General features: G+C 50.2%; 2 protein-coding genes across 14 annotated transcripts in view; one reads left to right on the forward strand and one right to left on the reverse strand.

The window, feature by feature from the left end:
* The window catches only part of ADCY3 (adenylate cyclase 3), a 99,878-nt gene extending 84,038 nt beyond the window's left edge, over positions 1-15,840 (forward strand). The window contains exons 10-22 of one of the 5 annotated variants that reach the window (XM_055254196.2): positions 565-707; positions 854-1,015; positions 3,554-3,641; positions 4,469-4,585; positions 6,942-7,063; positions 7,359-7,421; positions 8,918-8,999; positions 10,480-10,638; positions 11,626-11,772; positions 12,350-12,469; positions 13,342-13,465; positions 14,144-14,268; positions 14,877-15,840. In XM_055254196.2, coding sequence (XP_055110171.1) covers positions 565-707; positions 854-1,015; positions 3,554-3,641; positions 4,469-4,585; positions 6,942-7,063; positions 7,359-7,421; positions 8,918-8,999; positions 10,480-10,638; positions 11,626-11,772; positions 12,350-12,469; positions 13,342-13,465; positions 14,144-14,268; positions 14,877-15,059 — 1,635 coding nt within the window. In that variant the 3' untranslated portion in view covers positions 15,060-15,840. Of the gene's footprint in view, positions 1-564; positions 708-853; positions 1,016-3,553; positions 3,642-4,468; positions 4,586-6,803; positions 7,064-7,358; positions 7,422-8,914; positions 9,000-10,479; positions 10,639-11,625; positions 11,773-12,349; positions 12,470-13,341; positions 13,466-14,143; positions 14,479-14,876 lie in introns of those variants that run through there. The other 4 variants (XM_055254194.2, XM_055254195.2, XM_055254193.2 and 1 more) reach the window with 4 other exon arrangements.
* CENPO (centromere protein O) overlaps positions 12,606-23,317 on the reverse strand; it is a 29,297-nt gene continuing 18,585 nt past the window's right edge. For 5 of the 9 annotated variants that reach the window (XM_055254207.2, XM_055254204.2, XM_055254211.2 and 2 more), the window contains 5 exons: positions 20,498-20,615; positions 19,221-19,480; positions 18,155-18,326; positions 17,174-17,345; positions 12,606-15,653 (listed from right to left, as the gene is read on the reverse strand). In XM_055254207.2, the coding sequence (XP_055110182.1) occupies positions 17,209-17,345; positions 18,155-18,326; positions 19,221-19,480; positions 20,498-20,615 (687 nt within the window). In that variant the 3' untranslated portion in view covers positions 12,606-15,653; positions 17,174-17,208. The remainder of the gene's footprint in view (positions 15,654-17,173; positions 17,346-18,154; positions 18,327-19,220; positions 19,481-20,497; positions 20,616-23,317) is intronic. The other 4 variants (XM_063623954.1, XM_055254206.2, XM_063623955.1 and 1 more) reach the window with 1 other exon arrangement.

A 23,317-nucleotide genomic window follows, 5' to 3' on the forward strand; every position in this document is an offset into this window, starting at 1 on the left:
TCCATGGAAAATTCTATAGGATCTGAAACCATTTTGGAAGTGAGATTTCAGACCTGGACTCACTGGTGGGAAAGTGTCCCATCACTTTCCCCAGCAGATCTTCCTTTCCAAATGAGCCAGGTGTGAGTTCCTTTAACAGTTTCCTGAAGCCCTAGAGTTAGGAGTCATTCATGCCCCCAGGCTGCCGATGTATATGGCCCCCACATCAATACAGCAGGAAGTGCCAGGACTGCCCCAGCCCAGCAGCTGTCTCTGATTACAGGTCTCCTGCTCAGGGGCCAGGGGCTGCTCCCTACAATGCTGTCATTAGCGGACCCTCCCTGCAGAGCTCTGGTGGGGGCCCAGGGAGCCAGGAAGGACTGGAACTTTGGGTGTAGACCCAGGCCACATGCAGCCACGTGGGAGCATGGGGAAGACTTCCCGGAAAGGGATTTTAGAGCTGGAGGGATTGGTCCTCCGAGTATGCCCTGTTGTGTTCCTTTCCTCCTCCACCTCCGTCTTTCCCAGCTCCTCCCCGCCACTCTGTCCCATCTGCCCCACTCACGCTGCCTCCCTGGCTCACAGGCCGACAACCCCTCATTCCCCAACCCACGCCGGAGGCTGCGCCTGCAGGACCTGGCTGACCGAGTGGTAGACGCCTCCGAAGATGAGCATGAGCTCAACCAGCTGCTCAACGAGGCCCTGCTCGAGCGAGAGTCTGCCCAAGTGTAAGCGCCACCCGGAAGCGTCCAGGCCCACCGCTCCTCCCGGGCCCTGACAAGGGGTTCAGGAAACTGGGCATCCCAAATACGGCCCCCCGCTAGGCTGAGGCAGATGTGGCATTTGGGATTCATGGGGCTTGTTCCCACTGCAGAGTAAAGAAGAGAAACACCTTCCTCTTGTCCATGCGGTTCATGGACCCCGAGATGGAAACCCGCTACTCGGTGGAGAAGGAGAAGCAGAGCGGGGCTGCCTTCAGCTGCTCCTGCGTCGTCCTGCTCTGCGCGGCCCTGGTTGAGATTCTCATCGACCCCTGGTGAGGGAGGGGCGGGGGGAGGGCCACAAGTTTCCTCGGCTGTGGTGGTGCCAGGTAGAGGGGGGCAGGTGTCTCAGCGGGAGCCTGACATTGGGGAGCAAGCCAGTCTCTGCTCCCTGACCCCCACTGGGACAGCCCCCACAGACCCCAGGAGTGCTAGACGGCACCCTGGGCTTCCTTCCTTTTCCCTGCCCCCTGTTTTGGAGCATCCTAGCGTCAGAATGGGGATCTGGCCAGGATCAAGAGAACTGAGGGACAGAGGCCTCCAGAAGGCTGGAGACCTTGGCTGGATGGGCCCCACACTGATTCTTGGGACAAAGATGGGGACATTGCGTCAGCCTCAGTCACCAAGGCTGACCTGGCCCCTTTCTTGGCTCATCTTGGTAAAGATAGATTTTAGGCTCTGGGCACAGACTGACTCCCTCTCTAACACAGCAGTAGCTCCTCCAGGGCAAGGTGGGGCCTCCTGGAGTCCCCAGCTGGTGAAGCCCTGTCTGAGGGTGACGACCACTCTCTTGTTCTCCCTTTCTCCCCTCGGCCAATCAGGGATTCCCTGTCACAGAGGAGGGGTCTGGAACCCCGCTGGGATTACAGTTTGTCAGGAGCCTTGGGCTCGGTCACACCATCTGAGGTTGTGGGTGTGTGACCATGTGCAGGCCACTGCAGGCTCCGGCAGCATGTTTCCTCATCTGTGAAATGAGGAGAACAACCCCTGCCCTAGCTGACACTCAGGACTGTGGTGAGGCTCAAATTCACTCATTCCATAAGTATTGATTGGTTGGTTGTCTGCTTCCTGCGTGGGGATCAAGGGCTGGGGCTATGGCAGTGATGCGGCATACAGAAACCCCTGCTCTCGTGAAACTTGGGTTCTGGTAGGGGAAGCTATAGGCAAAAGCAATTAAACAATTAAAATAATATGCATCCATGCAGGAGTAAGTACTGCAGATACAGGGAAGGCAAGGAAGGGAGGTAGGTATGCTGCTGGGGAGCTTTGTTTTGTTTTGTTTGCATTTTGATGTGGGATGATCAGAGCAGGACTTGCTGGCAGGGTAATATTTCAGTAATGCCCGGAAGCAGGTGAGGGGCAAGCCTTCTCCTATCTGGGGGACACCTGCTTCGGATAGAGGTGCTGAGGCTGGAGTGGCCTGGCCCCTGGAGGCACAATGAGGAGGCATCGCAGCGGGAACAGGGGCCACAGGAAGAGTAGCAGGAGTCCAGCGCAGACGTGGGGCCTCCTACACGCCACTGCAGGGTGCCAGCTTCCACTCTTAACATAGGAGGCTGCCAGAACGAGGGAGCAGAGGAGTCCCCTGTTGTGACATATGCCCGGAGAGGCTTACTCCTGCTGAGAACAGCGCTTAGCACAGCAGGAGCAGTGAGACCAGAGGAGACCAAATAGTGGCCCAGACAAGCCACTGTGGTGGCCAGGCCAGGCCGAGGATAGAGGAGGATCAGCGGTTGGATTCCGTTGATAGATGCTGAATGTATTTTGGAGACAGAGCTGACAGGATTTGCTGGCAGATTGGTTGTGGGGCGTGAGTGTGGAGTTGAGGATGTCTCCTGGGCTTCTGATCTGAGCAACCGGCAGGACGGGGGTGCCGTTAACCAAGATGGGGACGAGGTGGCAAGATGAGAGTGGAGAGGCAAAGATCAAGAGTTTGGTTTGGGACACGTGAAGTTTGCAATGCCCACAAGCCAAGGAGGTCAGCGTCCATGTTCTGGAGTTCAGAGGGCAGGTGGGGTTGGAGACATGCACCTGGTGTTGCCAGCATGCAGGCTGTGCTGCAACACGAGACTTGCTGAGCTCAAGGCAGCATGTCCAGATGCAGAGACAGAAAAGGACTCAAGAAACCAAGCGAGAAAAGTGTCTCAAGGAGGGGTGAGAGGTGACTGAAAATGGGACGTGGATTTAGCTATCAGGAGGCTTCTGGGGCTCTTGGCAAGGACATCTTCCAGGGAGGGTTAAACAGGAATGGGTGTGAGCAGAGGGTATAGAGAACAGGCTTCCGGGAGTTGTCAGGTTAAAGTGGATGTGTTAAGATTGTGTCCACTGTGAAGCTGGGGGCGGCTGTCACAGGTGGACTCTTAGCAGCCTCCAGCAGCGAGGGAGAGACGCTGCTCCGTGCTGTGTCCTTTCAGCACAGTGACATGGCAGGGGTGCATTCCTAAGATCCCTGCCCAAGTTTATCCTGGGCTGTGCCCAGGCCACCTGTGAGTTGTTCCCTCTCTGGGAAATGTCCCAGGCAGCAGCTGCACCTGGAGAGTGGCCCGCTCCCAGGCCAGCACTCAGCCGGCGGCCCGTCTCATCAGGGCCTTTGTCCTGTTCTGCACGGCAGGCAGCAGCAGTTCCCTGGCACCGTGTGGAGCTGTGCAGGCACAGGCACAGGCTCACGCTGTGCTGAGAGGCCTCCCCGCCCCTTGGCCCCTGTCCCCTGCCCCCCATCCCCTGCCCCCCATCCCCATCCCTTCCTCTCCTAGCCCCTCACTCCATCTCACTGTCCCCTCTGGCCCCTCCCAATTGTCGTCTCTCTGTCACAGGCTAATGACAAACTATGTGACCTTCGTGGTGGGGGAGATTCTGCTCCTCATCCTGACCATCTGCTCCCTGGCCGCCATCTTTCCCCGGGTAAGAGGCACTTTTCTACTGAGCTCAGAAGGCTCTGGAAGTGAGTGGCACTCCCTGTAAAACTGGGCGGTGATGGAGTTATTCTTTCTGTCAAATCCTGACAGGCAGACACTCCTCTGTTAGGACGGTCCAGGCACTTGCCCATCCATTCATTCACCATCAGCAGAGCACTCCCTCTGGCTGGGCCACCAGGCCGTGGCTGGGCCATAGTGGGCTGTGGTGGGCCATGGCTGGGCTGTGGCGCTGCGGCACGCGTGGGTACGGCAGAGTCTGGGTAAACAGGAACCTAGGTAGAGAAGCAGTGGAGGGCCGGCTGGAAGGTGGGTTGGCCCCGATTATGAAGGCCCTTAGAAGCCAGACTAAAGCGATTAAAACTTTCTCCTGTAAGGCACTGAGGTACTAAGCAGAGTTTTTTTTTTTTATCAGAATGACAAAGGTAAAGCAGTGTTTAGGAACATGAATCTGACAGGTGGCTCACCAGGTCAGTTGGAGCCAGGACAGGCAGGAGTAGCTGGCCAGAGACGAGCAGCCCTGAAAACTGTTCCTGCCCTGGCCTCACCTCATCACCATGTCTGCTGTGGAAAGGGCTGTGACCTGGAGGCAGTGCTGTTGCACAGGCACATCGAGGAGGGTCCGACACAGCGTCAGAACTCCCACGCCCTCTTCTCAGCTCTGTCCCTTGGTCAGCTGCCGGGCGACTCCCAGGCAGAGCCCCTTTTGAGGCTCCTGGGACTGGAATACGGGAGCAGCCTGAGTTGCTGTCAGTCACATCTGCAGGAGAAAGGGCTGGCAAAGGCTCCTGGCCCTTGAAATTCCGTTCCTTCTAGGCCTTTCCTAAGAAGCTTGTGGCCTTCTCGACTTGGATTGACCGGACCCGCTGGGCCAGGAACACCTGGGCCATGCTCGCCATCTTCATCCTGGTGATGGCAAATGTCGTGGACATGGTGAGCTCCTGCTGTCCTTGTTGAAGGGACGCCCCTGTGCCCAGTGGAGAAGGGCTTCTGTTTGGGTCACACAAGCAGTTTCTCAGTCCATTCCTCCACCGTCATGTAGCTTTGGAGTGGCTCTTAGGTTCCCGAACACATCATCCCTACCTAGTGGAAGGAGTCTTGTCTCTGTCATCCAGGGAGCCTCTGGGATGGACTTCTTTCCTTGAAGCTCCTCTCCCAGAGTCCGAGAGTACAGTTCCATATGCCCACGCCTGTGCTAGGTACCTTATGTATGTTGATTCATTTAATCTGTGAAAAAGTCCTGAGCAGTTGTACCAGTATCTGCAGTTTCATAGGGAGAAACTAACTCTCAAAAAGGGTAATTGGTTGGGCACGGTGGCTCACGCCTGCAATCCCAGCACTTTGGGAGGCCGAGGCGGGCGGATCACGAGGTCAGGAGTTTGAAACCAGCCTGGCCAACATGGTGAAACCCCGTCTCTACTAAAAATACAAAAACTAGCCAGGCGTGGTGGTGCACACCTGTAATCCCAGCTACTTGGGAGGGTGAGGCAGGAGAATCGCTTGAACCCAGGAGGCAGCGGTTGCAGTGAGCCGAGATTGAGCTGCTGCACTCCAGCCTGGGCAACAGACAGAGCAAGACTCTGTCTCAAAAAAAAAAAAAAAAAAAGGTAATTTACTTGCTCTAGATCATACAGCCAGGAAGTGACAGAGTCCAGAATGGAGGCAGTTCTAAGTCCCAGTCTGTGTTCTTCCTCCCTAAGGGGGCAGCCAAATGCTTTCTTGGGGAAAGGGGGCAGGAGTTGGGAGCCCAGATCTATTGGTTTAGAACCACTGGGCACGTATTGAGCCCTACATGCCTGGAGCTGTCATGAGTGTTCTCTTGTCAGTTGTCACGGCGTCCTCTAATTGTTGCAGTACCATATACACTATCTTCCTTTTTTTCAAATATAATGTTATTGTTATACTTTAACAATTGGAGCACACGAATACAACCAGCATGGAGACTTATTCTGGCAGTGGTATAATGAAAAAGCTCCAGGGCTGCAGCTAATCAGAAGTCCAGTGGGGGGCCGGGTGCAGTGGCTCACACTTGTAATTCCAGCACTTTGGGAGGCTGAGGCAGGCAGATCACTTGAGGTCAGGAGTTCGAGACTAGCCTGGCCAAGATGGTGAAACCCCGCCTCTACTAAAAATACAAAAATTAGCCAGCTGCAGTGGCATGCACCTGTAATTCCAGCTACTTGGGCAGCTGAGGCAGGAGAATCACTTGAACCTGGGAGGTGGAGATTGCAGTGAGCCAAGAATGCACCACTGCACACCAGTCTGGGCGACAGAGCGAGACTCCATCTAAACAAAAACAAGTCCATTGGGAATGAAGAGTTAGGGGCTCCAGAGCCTACCTTGGCCAGGGGTTGCTGGTGCCCACTACCCAGGGAAGAGAAGCCCCAGGCCCCCTCCATGTCACAACATGCCTGGAATGTGGCACCCAGGTATGGAGGTCACCATTGCACAGGTCCTGGACACTGTACAGGACACCTGGAGATGCTGCCACTCATGGAGGGGTAAAAAGCTAGGGATGTGCAACAACTGCTCATGCGAGAATGACATGTTGGGAATCACGCAAGCAAGACAAGGTTGCCCTGTGGGTGAAAGTTACAAAAAGGAGGGGTTGATTCCGGTTCTGGATGCGCTTTCTCCCGGCTGCATCTGCCCAGTGGCAGAACCAGTAAAGATTCCAGAAGGCAGTGAGCGTCCCTTCAATGGAAGGATTTGGGCAGAGACTAGCTGTCATCACAGGGAGGCTGTGAGTGGGGCTCACGGTCCCGTGGCCCCTCGGCCCCTCCTGAAGCAACAGTGTGATGTGGGGAAGAACATGTTGGATTTGAAGCCTAAAGGCTTGGCTCCTACTTTTGGCTTTTCTGCTTGCTAATTGTGTTTGGGCAAATCTGGCCTGAGTTTTCTGTACAATAGGGACAGTACTAAAAATACTCGAGAGAGTTTTTGTGAACGTCAAATGAGGCAACGGCAAGGCTCTTAGCTGCAGTTACTAACTTTCATGATTAGTCCCTGGTAAATTTCCCCATCTTTCCCGGTGTTTCTGGGGGAGCCGTGGGAGGTGGCAGCTGAGCGTGCACTACCATGCACAGCCCTCTGTGACCAGTACCTGCTGTTCTCTTGAACGTGTGTCCCCTCCCGCCATCCTGGCCTCCAGTTCAGCTGTCTCCAGTACTACACGGGACCCGGCAACGCGACGGCATGGATGGAGACGGAGGGCGGCTGCCTGGAGAACCCCAAATATTACAACTACGTGGCCGTGCTGTCCCTCATCGCCACCATCATGCTGGTGCAGGTCAGCCACATGGTGAAGCTCACGCTCATGCTGCTCGTCGCGGGCGCCGTGGCCACCATCAACCTGTATGCCTGGCGCCCCATCTTTGATGAATACGACCACAAGCGTTTTCGGGAGCATGAGTAAGATGAAGCGCGACTGGGGATCTGTATTGTCTCCTTCCTCCCACCCACCAAGTCCTCAGTTCAAGCTCATGGGCCTGTGCTGAGGTGGCTTTCTGTCACTAGGGGTCCTCAAAGGCTTGTTCAAGAACCAGAGTTCCTGGCTGCTCACAGACGTATCACTGGTTGGCTAGGACCTGAGAATAGATTCTTCCCATTCTCCCCGAGTGGAGGACTTGGGATACCCCGGTGCCTGGCTGGGCATCAGGCTCTTGTTCCCAGATGGGGCCTGACTGTGCTGTTATCTGTCCAACAGCTTACCTATGGTGGCCTTAGAGAAGATGCAAGGATTCACCCCTGGGCTCAACGGCACTGACAGGTAAGGGCCACGGCTTCCCCTCCTGGCCTGTGCTCACAGCCCTTCTTCTAGAGACAGGAATATTACAGGCCCAAGCCCCGGGATCTCACCCTCCCGGGAGGCACGTGACCTGACACGTGCAGGTTAGAGGAGCTGGCATGGGTTCCCCCAGGAGGGCTGCAGCAGAGGCAGGATGATTCTAATATAGACCTGGACATCCAGGCCTCTCTGCGTGAAGGCCAGTGAGGCTTGGAGGGCAGCAGCAGTGCAGTGAGGAGGGAAGGAACTACCAGGTGGATGGCAGCTGCATGTAACTGGCTGGCAGGACAGACAGGCAGCAGGAAAATGAGGAGGGAGGAAGATGCTTTGGATTTAGACCTGGCTTCTGAGCCTGCAAACAGGCAGGTAATTCTCTGTGGGTCATAGGCAGGTCAGTTTCCATGAGTTGCAATTTCATCTCTTGAGGAGGATACTGAACCAGAAGTTCTCTAAGGTCCCTGCCAGTGCCAAGGTTTTAAAATTTTACGATTCCGTGACTTGAACAGACCTTCAAGGAAGTTTAGAAATAAAAAGATGACCTAATAGAAGGGGGGTAAGACCTGCATAGCCCTTCACAAAAGAAGAACTCTAAATGGCCACTAATAAATGGCACTCAAGTAATCAAGAAAATTCCAGTTACACCCTAATGAGATACCATCACACACGTACCGGTCCAGATAAGTCTGACAATATCAAGTACAGTAGTAACTCTTACACTCCTGGTGGGAGTATGAGTTAGTACAACCATGTTAGAAAATATTTTGATCTATTTAGTAAGGTTGAAAATAAACCTGTGTCCCAGCAATTCCACTCCTACATACACACCCACACAGATGTGTGTATATGTGTATATATATACATATCTTAGAGAAATTCATGCACATACTTATGTCCCAGTATATATGTATGAGAATGTCCAAGGTGGCACTGTTCGTAATAGATATACCCCCTCCCCCAAAACAAATGAAAACAACCCAAATGACATCAACAGGAAATGGATACATAACTGGTATGTTCATGCAGTGAAATACCATACAGTAATGGAAACTAACCACAGCTCCACATAAAAATATGGACGAACGACATAAAAAGCCATGGTGAGATTGTACCCCAGTCCCACGGCTATGAAATCCCATCACTGATATCTCTTGCTTCTCCAAATTCCTGCATGGTTGTAGCTACCTCTGTGATCAGTCAGGCAACGCAGTGTTTCTTAAACACCTGGGGAGCAGCCCTGATGTGAATACCAGGTGCAGCCAGGAGGGGCTGGGGGTTTCCTGGCTGTTGGAGAGGAGCCCAGTGAGTTAAGAAAGCTTTACTGCCCAGGGGGAGCCCGACTTGATGTGAAAGGGCCTAAGGAGCTGGGGTGAGCTCTGGGGCTGGGGTGGCAGGAAGCAGCACCGTCTAGTTGGAGGGAATCAGGCCCCCTCCGGGAGGCAGATGACGGCCCTTTCAGTTGCACGCACTCTGCCCAGCAGGCTGCCCCTGGTGCCTTCCAAGTACTCCATGACGGTGATGGTGTTCCTCATGATGCTGAGCTTCTACTACTTCTCCCGCCACGTGAGTGCCACCTGCACAATCCCCGCTCTGTGCCCACAGCCCACAGGGCCTCCTGAGAAGCTGCCCCGGGACCTAAGAGCCCAAGCTCCTAAGGAATGTGGCTTCCCTTCACCCAGCCCCACACGTGAGCCTGGTCAGGCCACCGCCTTCTTTGTATTCAGCCTCCTTCCTCAGTCACACAGGAAGACAGTTCCTCACCTCTTCTGTCCGACCCCCTCCAGGATGGTGAAGGAAGCATGGGAGTGAAGGTGGGAGGGGATGGAGCGAAGGCACAAACATCTTGAATCAAATCTGTATCCCCTAGGCCAGGGGCTCATGGCCCCAGCACTCCCCATGGCGCTGAGGGACATTAACACAACTGACCACAGAGCCAGAAGAGAAGGGGAATAGGGGAGCTGATGGACTTTGTTGGGTTAAAAGGAAAAGAGAAGGCCAGTGCAATGGCTCATTTTGGGAGGCTGAAGGTGGAGGATCACTTGAGTCCAGGAGTCCGAGACCAGCCTGGGCAACATGGTGAAACCCTGTCTCTACTAAAAAATACAAAAATTAGCCAGGCATGGTGGCCTGCACCTGTAATCCCAGCTACTTGAGAGGTTGAGGCAGGAGGATTGCTTGAATCTAGGAGGTTGAGGCTGCAGTGAGCTGAGATCACACCACTGCACTCCAACCTGGGTGACAAAGTGAGACCACCCCGCCCCGACTGCACTCAACCCGACAAAAAAGGAAAAGAGAAGGAAGAGAGGGAAGAGAAAGATCCTCTGTACTTAGGGCTCAATGTTAGCTCAAGTGCCCCCTGATGGCTTTCCAGGGAAGTACAGCTTTCCCAAGCCACTTCACACCCAAATGGTGCCTGCTAGAAAGGGGGACTCCACCCTGAGCTGGGAGATCTCCACTGCTGCCACCTCCACGAGACAGACCTGCAGCTGAAATTAGGTCCCAAGAGGCCCCCTACACACGGAAGGCCTCCTGGATCTCCGCTGTAACTACGGGGGCTGGGAACCGCACTGCACTATTGGGTGGCCTTTTGATGAGGGGGAATCTTTGCAGGGTCTTACTTCCCTTGCCGTTTAGCCATCTTCCCTCCAGCCTTTCCAAGGGGAGTTCCTCCATTCACGTTCCTGTTTTTCTTCTTTTTTTGAGACGGAGTCTCACTCTGTTGCCCAGGCTGGAGTGCAGTGGTGCGATCTTGGCTCACTGCAACTTCTGCCTCCTGGGTTCAAGTGATTCTCCTGCCTCAGCCTCCCGAGTTACAGGTGCCTGCCACCATGCCCGGCTAATTTTTGTATTTTTAGTAGAGACAGCATTTCACCATATTGGCCAGGCTAGTCTCGAACTCCTGACCTCAGGTGATCCGCCTGCCTCGGCCTCCCACAGTGCTGGGATTGCAGGCGTGAACCACCACGCTTGGCCGTTCCTGTTTTTCATTTTTCTATCCAGTGGCCAGCTTAGAGCACATGCTTCGCCTTGTCTGTGTCTGTAGGTAGAAAAACTGGCACGGACACTTTTCTTGTGGAAGATTGAGGTCCACGACCAGAAGGAACGTGTCTATGAGATGCGACGCTGGAACGAGGCCTTGGTCACCAACATGTTGCCTGAGCATGTGGCACGCCATTTCCTGGGGTCCAAGAAGAGAGATGAGGTGAGGGGTGTGGCCTCAGCCCAGAACCATGAGGCCATTTGTCTCCATCTGTTCTTTCAGGGAGCCCCCCTGGGCCCAGGCCTTCTCAGGGACAGGGGACTAGGGCCTAGGTAGGGCTGAACCTAAACAGCAAACACAAATAAGCAAAAGAGTTTCTCCGGCCTCTTGTAAAGGGCACTGCTGTAGGCATCGTGATGTGAGCTGTACAGCTCTGAGGCCACGTGTCACAAGACAAGACTTTGACTAGAGCCCACCTTTTTGTTGCCTGTGAACTTCTCCAGAGTGGTTCCCAGTTCTATGGTACCCTCGTCCTCACAGCTGGGGCTGTTAGAGGAACTAGAGAAGCTGTTTTAAAATTTATTTAAAGTAGCGGCCGGGCACAGTGGCTCACGCCTGTAATCCTGGCACTTTGGGAGGCTGAGGCGGGTGGATCATCTGATGTCAGGAGTTTGAGACCAGCCTGGGCAACATATAGTGAAACCCCATCTCTACTAAAAAATACAAAAATTAACTAGACGTGGTGGTGCACACCTGTCATCCCAGCTACTCGGGAAACTGAGACAGGAGAATCACTTGAACCCGGGAGGTGGAGGTTGCAGTGAGCTGAGATTGTGCCACTCTACTCCAGCCTGGGCAACAGAGCAAGACTCCGTCTCTCAAAAAAAAAAAAAAAAGCGATGAGCTATTTTTAAATTATTCAGAGTTGGGATAATCTACAGCCGGGCATGGTGGCATGTGCCTGTGGTCCCAGATACCTGGTGTTCGAGGCCGCAGTGTGCTTCGATTGTACCTAATCATGTTTATTGCCACTGCACTCCAGCCTGGGAAACATAGCAAGACCCAGACTCTTTTTTTTTTAAACTGGTATAATCTGTGAGTCCAAAAAGCTGAGTGCACGTGTCGTGCGTGGAAGATAGATGCATTTCTCCAGCACATCATCCAGTGAGTCGGACATGCTTTGAGCACTTTGTCCACGCCTCTTTTTAGGAGCTGTATAGCCAGACGTATGATGAGATTGGGGTCATGTTTGCCTCCCTGCCCAACTTTGCTGACTTCTACACAGAGGAGAGCATCAACAATGGTGGTATTGAGTGTCTGCGTTTCCTCAATGAAATCATCTCGGATTTTGACTCTGTGAGTGCCCATCCCACCCTGCACTCTGGCCATGAAGCCGGCCCATTCCACATCACATCCTGTGATCAGCTGCAGAGGCCAGAGAAACTGGCTCCATTTTCCCAGATAAGCCCCTTCCGCAATACACGGACTTCTGCAGCCACCTGGAACTGCTGGGCCAGGGAAGGGGAGGTGAGGTGGGAGCCCGGGAAATCACCCACAGGGTCACAGGATCTAAGGACTGGCCAAGCAACATCTCGAGACCTCTCTGTCCTGGGACCCTCTCCTCAAATTCAGAGCCGGTCAGCATTGATTGGGTGACCTGTATACCAGTGAGAATGCTTTTACGCACGCGCGCAGCCCCCCTAGGAGACTGGCGATTTTATGTCAGTGTTGAGGTTGTGGGAACTGAGGCCCAGAAAGTTAGGAAGTTCTCCCAGGATCGTGTGGCAGATGAGCGGTAGACTTAAGTAACAACTTTGATAGGAAAGTGTCTCTTGGGTTTAGTGGGGTCCTTGTAAACAGGTACATCTGTCACTGGGTTGGGTCATTCATCTCCCTTGACTGCTGACAATTCTTTCCTGAATCCTGGCCTCAGCTCCTGGACAATCCCAAGTTCCGGGTGATCACCAAGATCAAAACCATTGGCAGCACGTATATGGCGGCTTCAGGAGTCACCCCTGATGTCAACACCAATGGCTTTGCCAGCTCCAACAAGGTAGCTAACCCTAGTAGCCAGAGAGGAGACGAGGCTCTGCCCCCAGGCAAGAGATTGGCAGCCCAGACCTAGCATGTGGGAAACAAGAACTGCTGTGCAAAGGGGTCCCAGACACACACCGCCAGCACCATGTAAATACAAATAAGAAACAGGGTTTATTGAGAAAGTTCGGCAAGCAGAGAAATAGAAGAGACACACAACCCCCTGCTGTTCACAGCTCAGGCCTAAGATGGTTGTGTTCTGTGGCCAGGCCCCCTAAGGCTCCGTGCTTTCATAGGAACTGGAGAGCAATTGTTAACAAGGGAAACTTAAAGCGTGGCCTTCAGAACTCTGGCTGACGGCAGCCTGTTCTTTTGTTAAGCTAATTTAGACCTGTGTTCAGCTACCAGGAGAGAAAATGAGGTGTAGGGGCCCTGGTCCCAAGCTCTGGTCTTAAAACATCATCATCCTGCTTTACCTCTATAACCATCCCATGGCCCTCACTATTATATGGATGAGGTTAAAGAAACACGTCCAAGGTGGTTCGTCCCCTTCCAGTGCTTATCACCTAGTTGAGGGATCCAAACAAGGACAACTTGACAAAACCTAAGGACCAGGCCCAGCCAAGGTGAAGGGTCCCACCTCGTGGTCAGACTCACGGGTCCGTCTCCTCTACTCCGTTGCCCAGTCTTTGCCTAGACCTGCTACGTGAACTTTGTCACAGTGGCAAGTCAGAGCTAGCCTGGCTGCGACTCCTTTGTGGGAGGAAGGGAGTAAGGCCTTGAACATCTAGGTGTAGGGAATCCACCCCCAGAACACTGCCAGGGAAGGCAGCAGAGCAGGCTGCTGCGGTGAGTGGCCCCTGACACTTTCTCCACGGTTCCCTGGCACAGGAAGACAAGTCCGAAAGAGAGCGCTGGCAGCACCTGGCTGACCTGGCCGACTTCGCGCTGGCCATGAAGGATACGCTCACCAACATCAACAACCAGTCCTTCAATAACTTCATGCTGCGCATAGGTGAGTGCCCCCAGCTGGCCTGCCCTGTGGCAGGCTCCCTTCCCACACAGGGGCCCGGCCTACCAGCAGGAGAGACAGGAGGCTCAGGATGACTGCGGCATTCAGGTGGGAAGGTTCATGCACTCACAGGGCAAGGGGACCTGAAAGACCTTTAGTCCAGATGACTCTAGATGACTAAACCAAAAACCCAGCTGATGTGATGGTCAGGCTATACTGTGCCTGCTGTTACAACAGAAGCCTGGCCTGCTTGGCTGAGAAGTGAGTTTGTGATCCGTTTCCAGAGGGGTTACTGTGCCTGCTGAGGGCATGGCTTTCCAGACCGGCCTGCTCTTTGAAAGGAGTTAAGATCACCTGCTACTTCTACTGAGGGGGTCTCATTCCTGAGTGAGGTCCCAGGAGACTTGGAATACCAGGTGTGTTAGAAGCTGGCTACTACCATGCCGAGTAAATCTGCATATGGGCGGGGGGGGGTGGTGGCTGACACTTGCCAAGCACACAGATAAACAGGAGACGTGATTTCCACCCTCCAGTAGCATACAGCCAAGTTGAACGAGGACAACGATGTGTTACATAATTAGGAGCTTTGTGGTACAGGTCTGGAGAGGGGTTGGCTTCTGAGGCCTATAACGAGGTTTGGCCTGTGGCTGTGCTGAAAGGAACTTTATGCCTCCATCCTAGGCATGAACAAAGGCGGGGTTCTGGCTGGGGTCATTGGAGCCCGGAAACCACACTACGACATCTGGGGCAATACAGTCAATGTAGCCAGCAGGATGGAGTCCACAGGGGTCATGGGCAACATTCAGGTATGTCCAGCGGCAGAGCTGGCATGTGCTCAGACTCAGGGCACGCGAACAAAACCAGAACAGTGCTTTCCCACGTGCGCCTGTCTCCCACCCTGGCCCCGAACAGTAAGTCCACAGGCAGGGGCATGGGGTGAGTGGAAAGGAGTCTCTGCAATAGCTAGCCTCAGCACAGGAAGAAACACTTCCACCCATCCACAAAATCTGGGCTGAAGTTCTGGATGCGTATGGCCTGCCTCTGGGTATGAACCTTCTGATACCTTGTGATGTCTCAGCGGGGTCTGGCAGAAAAGCTCCACGAAAGGGGCCAAGGGACAGAAGAGCAGGCAGTGGCAGTTTCCAAGCAACAGTGCTGCCACCCAGGTGACCATGGCCATCCTAGAAGGAAAGTCTCTGGACGAGAGGAGGCCCCCAGCCAGTCACTCCAGGGCTCTCCACCTGCTGCTCGCTGCCGGTGGAAGGGCGGGCTTGGCCCTGGGAGGTTTGAGGAGGGCCCTGCACTGCTTGGGACCCGTAGATCAGTGCTCGGCTCCAACCACCCAAAGCCCCTACCCGCCCTCAGTCTAGGCTCCCCCTATAATGCCACGTTCTTGCTCCCCCTCCCTCTACAGGTGGTAGAAGAAACCCAAGTCATCCTCCGAGAGTACGGCTTCCGCTTTGTGAGGCGAGGCCCCATCTTTGTGAAGGGGAAGGGGGAGCTGCTGACCTTCTTCTTGAAGGGGCGGGATAAACCAGCTGCCTTCCCCAATGGCCCCTCTGTCACACTGCCCCACCAGGTGGCAGACAACTCCTGAATGGCCTCGAGCCTGCAACAGTCCAAACCGGAAGGGAGAATTTATTTTCTGAAACCGAAGTCAGTCCTGACCTTCCTGGATTGAAGTGCACACTCATGGACTTTAGGTTTAGAAATCTCCTCAGCCTTCATTTGTTCGTGGATGTGTGAGCTCTGAGGGTGGCCCTGCTATTCCTATGTGTGCCTGTAGCATCCCCAGCATAGGGGTCTTAGGCATAGGGCTGAACAGTCCTTCCAGAGCCCTCGTTCCAATCCCTGCCGTCCTTGCCCCTGAGGGGCCCTGACCACTGTGAGCAGGAGGGTGGCAGAGCTGGGATAAAGCTGCCTTTGCCGCTGGGCTCTCCGGGGCTGTGGAGGGAGCACAGGCGGGGAAGCTCCGCTTCAGACAGGGTGTGGTGGGGCGGGACGTGGCTGGCAAATGTTTTGCTCCCATTCTAAAGGGGAGGTCTCCATGTGGTCCGAGTGAGGTGAGACGGCCCTCGTCCTGGTGTTCCTGATCATCTTGAAAGGTTCTTCTGGAACTCCTGTCCCCTTAGTCATGACAGCAGAAAGTGCAATATTTCCTTTCACCTGGCAGGGGAGGGGAGATTTATTTCTGAAAGAAAAATATATAAACAGATCTTCTACATTTATATTTTTAATCTTCTGTTAAATACACTTTCCGATATTGCCTTGCCTTTTGAGCTCTTGCTACAGTCGCCTTTGCTACTGCTTTAAAAGAGAATTTACAGGTATTGATAAAGAACAAGACTGTTTTATTAAAAGCTTTATTCAACTTGAAAGTGACTGTGGAAATTCTGTTAATATCACTTATTTGAGGAGTGCTGGTACTTTGCTGACTCATGCTACTGGTTCCCACCACAGGCCTGGAAGGCAAGAGCTTGAAGGTCTCATCATAGCTCGCTGTACCCCGGAACTCCTGCTGCCTGGCCCTGTCTCTTTCTTTGATTCTTAAACTGCTTTCTTCTAAAGAGGAGTACCCAAGCTGCACTGTTCCCGAAGCTCTCCCACATGGAGGTTACTTCATGACCATGAGGTCTAGGACGTGGCCATTGCAGGGTTAAGTCTGAACATGGCCTTGGGCCAGTCATGACTCCTGCCTCCTATCTATCTGTGCCTGGGCAAGGGAGGGCTAGGGCTGGAAACAGGAGACCCTGGTCAGCCAGACACAGGTTTTCATATCTGTGACCCACACACCAAGGAACCAGAGGTGCCAACAGATGAGAGGCCCATGGTTACGGCAAATCAGGACACTAACCGGAGAGCCTGCAGGAGAGGGAAGACCTGGGGGGCGCCTGAGTCCCCCTGAGTTTATGGGCAGATTTCTAACTGTGCTTTTTCAGAGGGGACTTCTTAGTACATTCAGAGCTCTACTAAACTGTTTGTTTTAGGAAACAAAATATGAGACACATTGAACCCTGATTATTTTATCCTACTGCTTTCTCACACCATATTTATAAAGCAGTGGCCTAGAATACACTGCGCCTAACCAAACACTGAAGAACTTCCTTTTCAAAAGTTTCAAACAGGAAAATGAGGAAAAATTACTTAAAGCTTCCATAAAAGCTAGAAATACTTTCCTTTTTTTAAAAAAAAAATTGGGTCTTCTTATTATCTTCATTAGTGAATGTGGGTTATTTTTCCATTTATTTAGATCAGTGTTTCTCAACAGAATCAAGCTATTACAGTTTGAGTGGAGTGCCACATTTCTGTGAGAGCCCTTTCTGAAAATTTTAGGATTTTTGGCGTCTCTATTCCTGGCATTAAATTAGTAGCAGTTACTGTGACAACTTAATTGCCTGGTCTTTCCCAGAACTTAATGCCCTCAATAATTTGATATTTTTCCATAAGTACTTCTTGAGTGATACACCTTTTTCAAAAAATGGCTTTTATTGCCCCACAAATGATTTTCAACTAAAATGTATGATCAACTAATACCTTTAAAAAACATCTTGAGCATTTTAAGAAGTGACCAGGCAATCATGGGAATTGTTTAAAAATGCCAGGGTCTATACTCAAACCTGCTCTTCCATCCAGATGAAAAGGTAGGTGTCTGTTTTCATCAGAAGGGTGGGCCCCGCTCACCTGGTACTGTCTTCAGTACTGGTTACTTACCTCTGATGTGCTCCCAGTGCAGTGAAAACAATCTATTAGGAGACTAGACTCATATCCAACTTTTCTCCTTTTCTTGCAAATGAGGCAAACACTTGATGCAAGGGCTTCGTACGGAACAGAGTTTCATGAGATGCTCGTTGCCCCTCCCATGAAGTAGATAATGCTTCCACTCCTAGAAAGAAAGATTTCATCAATTTCATTCAGTGCAGCCGGGGGAATTGGAACCTGAATCCCTGATATTCAATCTCATTCAGTGCAGTTGGGGGAATCGGAACCTGGATCACTGATATTCTGGACCCAGTGGACCCATACAGCTTTTTTTTTTTTGGTCTAGACTAAGGCTGCCCCTTATTGGACCAATGCAATCTGGAGACTGGGGACTTGAATCTGACTGCCCAGAGAAATCAAAGACCGATGGTGTGAAATCTGGGGCAGCTTCAAAATTTCTACCTCCTAAAAACATTTCACCCAATTTTTCATTATTGCCCATGTCACATTTAAGTGAAACAGGTTCACCAAAAAACCTCTCTCTCAGCCAGTCTGGAAGAATTTCCATTTAGAGACTGCTCCATAGGGAGGAGTAAGTGTGTGCTGATGTGTCATGTCCATTTGTCTTCACAGTGAAATGAGCCTTCTGGCTCCATCCACCACAACTGACCCATGACTCAGCCTTATCATTAGGTGTCCTTCCTGAAGCAGGGCCCCAGTGAAAACAAATCATAGGCTGCAAGAACACTGGCAGAGGTGGGTGGGCAAAGGAGGAGGGAAAATGGGGACAATCATGTTTACCATTTACAAAGAGGAAGGAAAAGATTGGTAGAAACAAGAATGTTCTATCTTACTGGTCTGAGTAATGTATAGTATATAAACAGAGAAAGTGTCTCAAGAGGTCTACTTCATAGATTCTACCTATTTTCCCTGTTTCACTCAAGTAAACTGGGATACGAGAATTTCTGCACTGAGGTAAGAAGGGTTTCTTACCTTGACGTGTCACGGTGACGTCAGTGGGAAGAGTTGCTGTGAGGTCCTTATACAGCAATCTAGCACAGAACGGGAAGGACTGACCCCCTGGATCCAGTTTGTAAGTAAATGACAGCAAGTTACACAGTGGGTTTCTCTGCAAGGGCCCAGTCAGGAGGGCTGCAAAGTCACTCTAAGAGGGGTGAGGAACAAAACGAAGTAGAGGATGACTGCAGTTCCAACGGTGGTGTTTACTGACCCTTCAATTATGTCAACCAAAAAGAGGCCCATCAATTACATTTCAGAGAAATAAATGAGGGATAGAAAAAGGTCTGAAAAGAGGACTAATGAAAAAGATGTGTAAGATAACTAAGAGTCAGTGGCAGCCTGGAAAGGCCTACAGGCCTAAATGGCCAGGGGTACAGCTTCGCAAGAGACTGTTTCTGCAAAAACTTCACTGACGTTACACGGCTAAGATGCTTCATGACTGCGTCCACATTTCAATTTAAGTTAAACCTACAACTGAGAGCTTCAGAGTTACTCCAAATCCACAGAGGGGGAAATGCTAAGCTTGTAGGAGGCACTTACAGCCTATTTGCATTAATTTCCTATCTACTTTTTTCACCCAACCTTAGCTCAACTGCAACCCAAAAAGGTAGGCTAGAGTTTAGGGGAAGATGGACAGCATTCTTCCATGGCACTGCAGAAACACTTCTTCTCTAATGAGATCTATACCAAGGTTCAGCAAGGCACTCGGTATGGTACGTAGTAGGCACGCCATAAATCCTTGATGGATCAAAAGTATAGCAACTGCACTCTGTACAATCTTACGATAAAAGCTTGAAGATCACCATTCAGGGGTGCATAATCCTTTAACCAGTACCCACGCTTCAACGACATCCAGAGTTTCAAAAGAAAAGAGGGTGGGATAGTGCTTTTATATAAGTAAGAAACAAGCATAGGAAAGGGAACGGTCAAACTTCTAACTCAGTTAGGAAACACTGAAAATGCAAAAAACACCCCCCTTTTCCCCTTTTAAGTTGATCTTGGGCCCACAGATGAGGCATATAACATCCCAGAGAGATACCTGAAGCCGGTCGGCCTGGTACTTCCTCCCAGAGTAAGCATTTAGGTACTCGCAGAGACTGAACAGGAAGTGCTGGATGTTGGTCTGTAAATATTTTGCAGCTATCTCTTCCAGAGGAATGAAGACTGGGACTGAATGGTGATGTATCCGGAGTGGTTTCTGTATGACAAGGTCCACAAAATAGGAATCCAGTAGGTTCCCCTCAAAAGCAGTACTGATGCAGACACAAACTCCTCGGCTGGTCAGTTTACCACTGAGGCCTGAGACAAACAAGAAGATACCTCAAAAGACAGCAGGCCAAGGTGATGTCTTATTCATCTGTGCCTCCAGTAGCTTCCACAGTGCCTAGAATATGTACACTTTGTGCACAAATGTTTGTTCAATGAGTATCATAGGCTCATTCTTCCCCTTGGCTCCGGCTCACTTTGAGACTGAGTTGTTAAAACCATGGGGAAGAATGGTAAAAATGAAAAAACATCCTAAATGTCAAACTATTGAGAAATTTTTCTTTTCTTTTTTTTTTGAGATAGGGTTTCACTCTGTCACCCAGGCTGGAGTACAGTGGCACGATCTCAGCTCACTGCAACCTCAACTTCCTGGGCTTAAGCGATCCTCCCATCTCAGCCTCCCGAATAGCTGGAACCACAAGCGCATGCCACCTCACCTGGCTCATTTTTAAATTTTTAGTAGAAATGAGGTCTTGCTATGTTGCCCAGGCTGGTCTCGAACTCCTGGACTCAAGTAATCCTGCCTCAGCCTCCCAAAGTGATGGAATTACAGGCGTGAGCAAGGCCAAAAATTTAATTTATAGCTATTCTTTTTTTCTGAGTGTGAAATAATTTGTCATAGTCCCCAGTTCTTCCCACAATTATCTTGTGGCATAGATGGGAGAATAAATCCCTATTTATGTTGAGACTTGAAAAGTTCAAACTATTTCATTAGTAGCATAAAACAAGCCAGCAGTAAAGGCAGTTCTAGTACAGGGTCTGGCACATGACGAACTGTTAAAATGAATGGAATAAGCCAGCCACCAACTCAGCTGCTGTACAAAGGGGTCAGTCAATCTTGTAGGTGAAGACAGGCCTACAAATAGCACGTCAGCTGTGTGTGTGTGTGTGTGTGTGTGTGTGTGTGTGTGTGATGAGGGCAAAGGGTGTAAAATACTTATAAATTTCATAATAAATTATGAAATAAGTCCAGGACTGATAACACATCTAGCAAACTTACTCACTAGAGGCAGACCCAGACTAAATTAGGTTAAAAAAAACAAACAAAACCTGTAAGATGATACGCCTGCAGAATGGCTTTCACATTTTCCAGTTTCTCTTCCAATGCTTCTTGCTCATTGATCTCCACTGTTTGGTTGGGTTCTACATTGGCAATACATGCTTTCACCTGCAAGATATGCAGCAAATCAATCTAGGTACAAAGGGGTACACCACAACGTCCCCACCCTCACCCAACTGGATGAAAGCTAAATGCAAGGCACACGATATAATACATCAAGAAATGCTACAGTGGCCAGTCAGTTATTGCTATGAATTCACTGCAGAGGAAGAATCTCATGGGTCACAATGCCAGGAATCAGAAGTGGAGATTGTACAGGTCTGAAGAACAATTTGAATTTTGATGGGAATGGAGAGGACTAAGAGAGTAGCAAGAAAAGGTTGTGTGGAAAGTCTAGGCTAAGCACAGGGTGGACAAAACAGGTGGCTGTGAAGAGGCAGGCTGGGTAAGTTGGGCTTGGACAGTGTGGGGTTTCAGAGCTCCAAGGCTTACACTGCTAGCTATGGCCCAGCAGAAGGTACCAGGCTGACCCGCCCTCTGAGAACAACTATGCAAGCTGGATAAAATACCAAAAAGAAATAAGCGAAGAGAGCAAATGGTTTGAAGGCATTCCAGAAGGATCCAAATAGCCAGGACTGGAGAGTACTGACAAATGCTCTGAAGTCAGCTGGCTTCCCTGCAGCCTCTGGCCTCAGAGCATTTCCTTATTCACATGAAGGCACACTGGGCCACATAGAAAGGCGTAAACTAGACTCTGCAGCAGTCTCATCCGGAACAAACACTGGACATTAATGGTATCAAAGCAGACTTTCTATGGGCCAAGATCCCACAGAAAAGGGAACTCAACGTTCTGCTTGCAATCTGCCCTCCTGGCATTTGCTAATTCCTAAACTGCACAGGTGTGACTAGGGACTCTGAAACCAAATGGAAAGAAGCTGCTAAAGGGGAAAAAGCCAAGCAGAGATTTTGCTAGAACAAAATGTGGATTTCAGGGCCTGCCAGGGAAGAGGAGCCTTAACAGACCCATCTCCAACACACTCCCAAACTTTCAGTTGAAGGTCCTAAAAAAAGCTACGCCCTAGGAATAAGGGAAACCGGAAACAGACCACCTCAACTGAATAAAGGTGATGTGCCCATACACTATCTACTTGCCAGAAAAAGACTAAAATTTCCTCTGGAAGAAGATAACATACTCAGAACCCATATATTTTTCTTTTCTTCTTTCTTTTTTCCTTTTTCCAGACAGAGTTTTGCTCTTGTTACCCAGGCTGGAGTGCAATGGCACGATCTCGGCTCACTGCAATCTGTCTCCTCGGTTCAAGCGATTCTCCTGCCTCAGCCTCCTGAGTAGCTGGGATTACAGGTGTGTGCCACCACACCTGGCTAATTTTTGTATTTTCAGTAGAGACGGGGTTTCACCATATTGGCCAGGCTGGTCTCGAACTCCTGACCTTAGATGATCCACCCGCCTTGGCCTCCCAAAGTGCTGGGATTACAGGTGTGAGCCACTGTGCCTGGCCTCCATATATTTTTCCATACACAATACTCATCATTGAATTAAAAAAACAAAAAAACAAAAAAAAAAAACTACAGGCATACCAGGAAAGAGAAACAGATGACTGAAAGCCAAGAGGAAAAAGAAGACAACAGAATGATGCCAGGGGATTCAGCTATTTGAATGATGGGGCACGGCCATTAAAACAGGCTAAAAGATGGAAACTCAGACCAAAGAGCTGGAACCTATAAAGAAAAGAACCAGATGGAAATCTTAGAACCAAAAAAAATACAGTAACTCAAATTAGAATTTTAATAGATTTAAAAGCCAACTAGACAAATAAGATCTTAGGTGGAGTGGAAAATAGACATATTTTCATATCCAGATTAAAGTACAGAGAAAAAAATAAGATTAGAAAATTAGTAAGACATAGGTCACAGGAAAAAAAAAAAAAAAAAAAACACAAAACACCCATACATGGGAGCCCCGGAAATAGAGAAAAAATGAGAAGATGCACTATTTAAAGAGATATTGGCCAATGTAAAACAGACGAAAAACATCAATTAAAGAAGCTTTACAAGCACCAAGCAGGATAAAAAAAATCATGCTTAGCCACACTGATCTAAAATTGCTAAAAACCAAAGACAAAGAGAATCTTAAGCCCGAAGAGAAAGACGTATTATATTCACAAACATAAGATTAACACCTGACTAATAAGGCCAACACTTCACACCTGACAAGATACTATGGCCCTAGAAGACAACAGAATGATATAAAGTTTGAAAGAAAATAAATTCTAATATCTAATTATATACTCAACAAATATACTCTTAAAAAATAAAAAACATAGTGAAATAAAGATGTCTTCAGACAAACAAATATAGAGATTTTACTGCCAGCAATACCAAAAGAAGTACCAAAAGGAGCTACTTAACCGAAGAAAATAATTGCATGTGTGGCATTGAAGAAAATGTGGAAATGAAGAGCACTGAAAAGGGTAAATACGTGTCTAACGCTAAAGGAATGTTGACTATACGTGACAAATAAGACAATAAAATACTATGGTAGATTGAGATCCAAATAGATCAGTAATCACATTAAAAGTTCATGGACTTGCCAGGCATGGTGGCTCATGCCTGTAATTCCAGCACTTTGGGAGGCCAAAGCGGGCGGATCATGAGGTCAGCAGTTCGAGACCAGACTGGCCAACATGGTGAAACCCCATCTCTACTAAAAATACAAAAAATTGGCCAGGCACGATGGCTCACGCCTGTAATCCCAGCATTTTGGGAGGCCAAGGCAGGTGGATCATGAG

This window comes from Symphalangus syndactylus, chromosome 18, assembly GCF_028878055.3.
Source record: "Symphalangus syndactylus isolate Jambi chromosome 18, NHGRI_mSymSyn1-v2.1_pri, whole genome shotgun sequence".
Classification (NCBI taxonomy): domain Eukaryota; kingdom Metazoa; phylum Chordata; class Mammalia; order Primates; family Hylobatidae; genus Symphalangus; species Symphalangus syndactylus.